Source organism: Phascolarctos cinereus, unplaced genomic scaffold (genome assembly GCF_003287225.1).
Source record: "Phascolarctos cinereus isolate Bilbo 61053 unplaced genomic scaffold, phaCin_HiC Scaffold_5;HRSCAF=322, whole genome shotgun sequence".
NCBI lineage: Eukaryota > Metazoa > Chordata > Mammalia > Diprotodontia > Phascolarctidae > Phascolarctos > Phascolarctos cinereus.
The window spans coordinates 278457111-278463332 of record NW_027555958.1 but is presented as its reverse complement, the minus strand read 5'-3'; the positions used below and the strand labels follow the sequence as shown (position 1 = coordinate 278463332).

At 37.0% G+C, this 6222-nt stretch overlaps 1 protein-coding gene across 1 annotated transcript in view; it reads left to right on the top strand.

The window, feature by feature from the left end:
- LOC110218286 (ATP-binding cassette sub-family A member 10-like) overlaps positions 1-6222 on the top strand; it is a 126319-nt gene that overhangs the window by 31939 nt on the left and 88158 nt on the right. The window contains exon 10 of the mRNA XM_021000906.2: positions 3496-3661. Coding sequence (XP_020856565.1) covers positions 3496-3661 — 166 coding nt within the window. The remainder of the gene's footprint in view (positions 1-3495; positions 3662-6222) is intronic.

Sequence of the window (6222 nt, the reverse complement as noted above, 5' to 3'; positions counted from 1 at the left end):
CCAACCTCCTTGAAAAAGTTGTCAATAATATTGATTTTGCTTTTTCTCCTCTCATGTTCTGTGTATAATCTTCATCCAATGGCCAAATTAGTTGACATATTACTAAAGGAAGAGAACCACACTGGCATTCTTACTATGAATAAAAAATAAGAGACAAAAAGAAATTTCAGCTAACTGGAAGTTTAGTTTGTAGGAATTTCACGGAATTGCAAATAGAAAGTTGGTTGCAACATAATCCCTAAAGGAAAAGAAACATAATTTCATGGGAAAGGTCATATTAACTTGCAGCACTTACAGTAAGCAAACCCAAGCACACCACCATGAAAATAATTGCAAACTATGAGCCAACAACCATTTTGGGGGAAGAAGTCTAGACAGTCTGCGAAGAATTTAACAAGAAGTGATCAGTGACTTCAATATGAAAGTGGATGCAGGAGAGAACACTTAAAATGTTGGTTTAGTATTAAGAAAATTGTGATAATTGTGTAGAGGCAGCATGGTGTCAGAAACGAATGGAAGTATGTAAATACAAAAAAACCCCCAAAACAATAAGTATATGAGAGAGGCATGGTGTCCAGGGAGAAAAAGGAATAGGTTTTTACAGATTAAAAGGAAGTTCTACCTTCACATAGGGTTGGGGGCTTGAGGTCCAAGATTCATACAGTGAGTTTGCAGTGACATGTAGATTGACTAATGAGGTTTGGTCATGTTCTGCTGTATGAAAATGAATGACTGAGACAGGACCAAATACTTACAGTATTGCAATAGCAAAGTGCCATAGCCACTGCCTTTATCTTGTCTGGCCACATTCATCTTGAAGTGTAACTCTTCCATCCCTAGTGAAAATATTGGCTTCAGAATCAAGAAGACGTTGTTTAAAGTCTGGCCCGACTCAGGCTGGCTGTGTGACACTGGGCAAGTCACTCAACCTTTCCATTAATTCTAGAACATTTTGGCTGCTTTTTCCTTCATAATCTATCTTAACTATAGTCACATCCATGCCTAATAAATGTAAAATTTGGGGCAGCATTCCTTTCAAGAAGATTTCTGACTGTTCCTTTATAAGCTGCAGGATTGAGAAAGTTGCCTTCTTCACTTGTGCTTGGAAGGAATGAGTTGATAGAGTGCCTCAGATAAATCTGTGAGATTTACAGGACAACTGCTGCTATGTCTTGGTAGAGGGCATTTCCTCATTTGGGAGTTCCCTATGGCAATAAAACCATAGGTCCAGACCCTCTCTTCTCCCTCCACCAAAAAGAAATTATAATTGTAATTCAGAAAAGGAGTTATTGCTCATTTTGTATGTTGCTATCTCTATTGGTTGTCTACTATAAATCTATCCTGCTTCTTTTTTTTTTATACATCCAGGAAGATTTCATAGTTTGAGGTTTTGAATACTCACTCAATTTGAATTCATTTGAATACTCATCCAATCCAATCCAAAAAGCCAGTGCCTAGAGCAGCCAATGTTTCAAGTCACACAGCTCAAAGATATTAGGGAGTCTAGTTTACTTCCTGTATTTTGCCCATTAATTGATAACTTGTCATATCTCATGCAAATGGCATCCTATTTGGTTACTATAAAATCTTGACTCATTGTGTCTCAGCCACAAGTCCATGAGCTCATCATATTGACCTGCTAGTGGCTGTTTCAGTACAAATCTATTACACAGTAACCTTCCAATCAGCATTAAAATTTGACCATGAGGACCCAAAACATGACCTTCTTTTCTCAAGAAAAGAAACAATACAACTTACCAGAACTGCTTAGCCTTAGTTTGGAATGTATTCCCTTTTCTCCTTTACCTCTTAGAATCCCTTCTTCTATTCAAAACTCAGTTCAAACACTACCTCCAATATGAGACCTTTTTTCATCTCCCAGAAGCTAGTGCCTCCCCTAGAAAAGTACTTACATTTATTTTGTATTTATAAGTATGTGTGCAAATTGTCTCTTTCAATAGAATACCAGCTACCTGGGGACAGGGAATCTTTCATTTTTGTCTTTGATCTTCTACAGTCCAGCTCATAGTAGGTACTTAATAAACATTTGATGATCGATTGATAGAGGAGAAGGGATACAGATCAGAACATGATGTCAGATTCAATATATCTTAGTAGTGTCCTCAGGCTTAGAGATGTTTTGCTTTATTTTGTTTCTACTTCAATTCCCTGGTCATCAGTGGTAGCCTTTCCACCATAGGCCTCATTCTCTTAGGCCTAGAAATTCCGTGTAACTTGCTAAAGGGGATATGGGATATGGTTCTTGCCACCTCATTTCAAGGGGTTTCTACCAAAGAAACCATTCAGATCTCTGTGGTCTGACACTAAGATTTTAAAGGATTATGCCTGCCCTATGAATGAGTCTGATCAAAAACAGAAGTTCAGATCACAGAAAAAAATCATAGACTTCTTACTACCAAATCTCATACTTATCTTCCTAATGTTATATTGTAGGCTATGACCCTCTCAGGTTCTGAACCTCTCAATATTATCACTATTGGCAGGGGCTCTGGCTCTAAACTAATTAGCTTTAAATTGAGCTACCTAACTCTGGGAAAAATTGGCCATAGTCGGTCCTAAGCAACTGCCTGAAAAGCCTACACAATGGTTCCCCATTCCCCATCCATTAGCATAAACTTGTTAGCATGGCTTTCTTGTCTCTAGCTATTCGGCATGTGGTGTAAGGGAGGTCCCTTTATTTCTGAGGTCAATGAGAATACATGTCTAGGTGTGCCTCTGACAACAACCCCTTCCATTACTGCACGTTTCTTCACTCTTTGGAGGCATCTATTCCTATTTTGCTTTGCTAGAGCTCTTTATAAGCTCCTCTTGGAAATTCTTCAGTCAAAGCTGTGTAACAAGCCTAATACTTACATCTCTAAAGCATCCTTACCATGGCAACTGCAATAATCTTCCTAAGGCACATGTCTGGCCATTGAAGTCCCTTGCTTTAAAATAAACAAGCAAAAAACTTTCAGTTGTTCCCTATTGCCTCTGAAATCCAACATAAAGTCATTAGCCTGACAAATAGCATTTTCCGCAGTCTAGCTCCAACTCAATTCTCTAATCTTTTTTTCATGTTGCTTCCCTTCCTGTACTCTCCATTCTTATCCAAGTGGATTATTAGCTGTTCCCCAAACATGATCCTCTGTTTTCTTCTACATTTATTCAAAGGCCTAGAATGTTTTTTCTCCTGAATTCTACCTCTTAGAATCCTTATCTTCAAGTTTCAGTTCAGTTCTCACTTCCTTCATGAAGTGTTCCCAGATCCCCACATTTTCAAGTTACCTCTCATGCCTCAATTTATCTTACACTCTACTTATTCATGTCTGCTGTATCTGTTGTGTCTCACCCTACAGGCCCCCGTCCCCTACCTAGAATGTAAACTCTATGAGGGCAGGGGCTGTTTCATATTTATCTTGTAACCTGGCACAGAACAGAGACTTGATACTTTTTTGATTAAATTGAATATTTATTTGTATCTTGTTTCATTAGGTGAATATGGACACCAATATTCTCCTTTGTTTTTCCTGAAGTCTTCATTTTGGAAACCTCACCCCAGGGCTGGTCATCAGATGCTGGAGAATGAGACTATCTCTACATATTGCTCTGACTCTTTTGAACCAGTACCTCCAGAATTTCATGGGAAAGAAGCTATTAGGTAATTAATTGTCTTAGTGTACAAAAATGACAAGTGACAGGCTAATTCAGATGGTCAAGTGTGCAAAGTAGGTAAAGCTTATAAGACTATGAGTCTTTCCTTTTTTATGATAACCCTTGGACCTCACCCCGTCAATTTCCCCCAAACACACACACACATTCACACACACACACACACACACACACACACACACACACACACACGCACGCACGCACCTATTTTAAATGAACACTTCCATTAAAAAATTTCATGTATAGGAAGATTTTCAATATTTACCTTTACTTGAGGTATGTAGTCAATCTTCAAGCACGACTTTCCTCATGCCTTTGTTATGCCTCTTTGTTTCCTCTTATTTTTTAACAACCCTACCTTATAGTCTGTTCTCTTCTGTCTTTATCTCCTTCCATTTTTCTCTTCTGAGATGGAAGGAACACAGTAAAAAGAGAGAGAAAAAGAGAAATAAGGGAAATGCAGCAAGGTTCACCGTGCCTTGGATATTTGGATTTTTATCTTGTATTTCTCTGAAGCAGGTATTTCAGTACATTTCATTCATTTGTGATTTAAGAGGGTGGGTATACCTCCTCCTCAGGAGAAAGGACTAACTTGATCCTTCATAGCCCGTCGTTCTGCTAAGAATCTGCTTGCTCTCCTATACTTAGTGCTAAAATCAAACAGCCACTTATTAAGCAATAGTGGTGAGGGCAAAGTCAAAATGGCAGAATAGAGACTGAAACCTACCAAACTCTTTCAACATTCCCCTCCAAACAACTTTAAAGTAATATGTTAAATCAAATTCAGGAATGGTATAGGAAACAAAAAGTTGAAGTGAGATATTTTTTCCAGCCCAAGAGAATTTAGAGGATTGGCAAAAGAGGTCTGTGATACTGGAGTGAGGGCCAGCCTGGAATGTGCCTGGTGGCAACAACACCAGCAGACCTTGGAAGCCATGACAGTGTCAGCAGCAGATTCAGGAACTCTCAGCCCAGAGATGCTCCAGGGCAGAAAAGAACATTGGTGCTTGCAGCTGCAGGGGAGCAGAGAGCTTCTTGGGTAAAGACCAGATCATGGACCAGGAAAGCAGTGACCACACTTTTCTCAGGATCTTGCTACCTTGGAAGCACAAAAAGTTTGCAGACCCCCAGAACTAGCTCTGAAAACAGCAGTGAGAAAAAGTATGAAGATTGCAATAGTTTCTTCCCAGCACAGGTGGGCAGTATACAACTTTAACATAAAGTTCAAAAACAAGAAATAGACTGGGAAAATGAGCAAACAATGAAAAAGGAAGCTTCCATAAAAAGATATTGTGGTGACACTGATGATTAAGACACAAACTCAGAGAACACAACAATAAGAAAACATCTATAAGCAAAGCCTCAAGAAAAAATGCCAGTTGACACAATTCCAATAAGAATTCCAGGACAAACTAAAGAAAGCAATAAGAATGAAAAAAATAATTCCATAAAATTAGAATTGGGCAAGTGGAAACTAATGATTCCATGAGACATCAATAAACAATAAAACAAAGTCAAAAGAATTAACTACAAAGTACATATGAAGGACGACTCTATCTGCATCCAGAGAAATAACTGATAAATAAAAGCATGTGTAGAATGATTTTATGCATATATAAATATTTGTGTCTAATGATAGCCATCTCTACGGTTGGAGGGGGAAAGGAAGAAAAAAAGGGAAAAGAGAATTTACATTTATATGATAACTTTATTATATATTTTAAAGGAATAAGAAGTTGTACATAATAGACTTGTAATTTCATAGGCAGTCATCTTTTTTTATTCTACTATGTTATGGAAATGCTTGTTTTATTTCATAAATTAAAATGAAATAAATAAAAATTTAAAAAAAGAACTAAAAATGGAAGAAAATATGAAATATCTCATTGGAAAAAAAATTGACCTGAAAAATAGATCAAGAAGAGATAATTTAAGAATTATTCAACTACTCAGAAGCCATGTTTTTAAAAAGATCCTAAATATCATATTTTCAAGAAATTATGAAGGAAAACTGCCCAATATCCTAAATCTGTAGGTTAAAAAAGAAATTAAAAGAATTCACTGATTACCTCCTGAAAGAGATCTCAAAATGAAAACTCCCAGGAATATTATAGCAAAATTGTGAGCTTCCAGGTCAAGGATACATGATTGCAAGCAGCCAGAAAGAAAATATTCAAATACTGTGAGATCACAGTTAAGATCAAACAAGATTTAATGGCTTCTATGCTAAAGGAGCAGAGGGCTTGGAATATGATAGGCAAAAGACTTATGATTACAACCAAGAATAACCTACTCAGCAAAACTGAGTACAATTTTCTGGGAGGAAAATAGATATTTAATGAAATAGAGGACTTTCAAGCATTCCTGATGAAAAGACCAGAGGTATATAGAAAATTTGATATTTGAATACAAGACTCAAGATAAGTATAAAAAGGTAACATGAAATAAAAATTGCAAAGGATTAAGATTAAACTGCTTACATTACTACATGGGAAGATGATCACGTAATGAGTAAGATGATAATGTAACTCTTAAGAATTTTATTGTTCT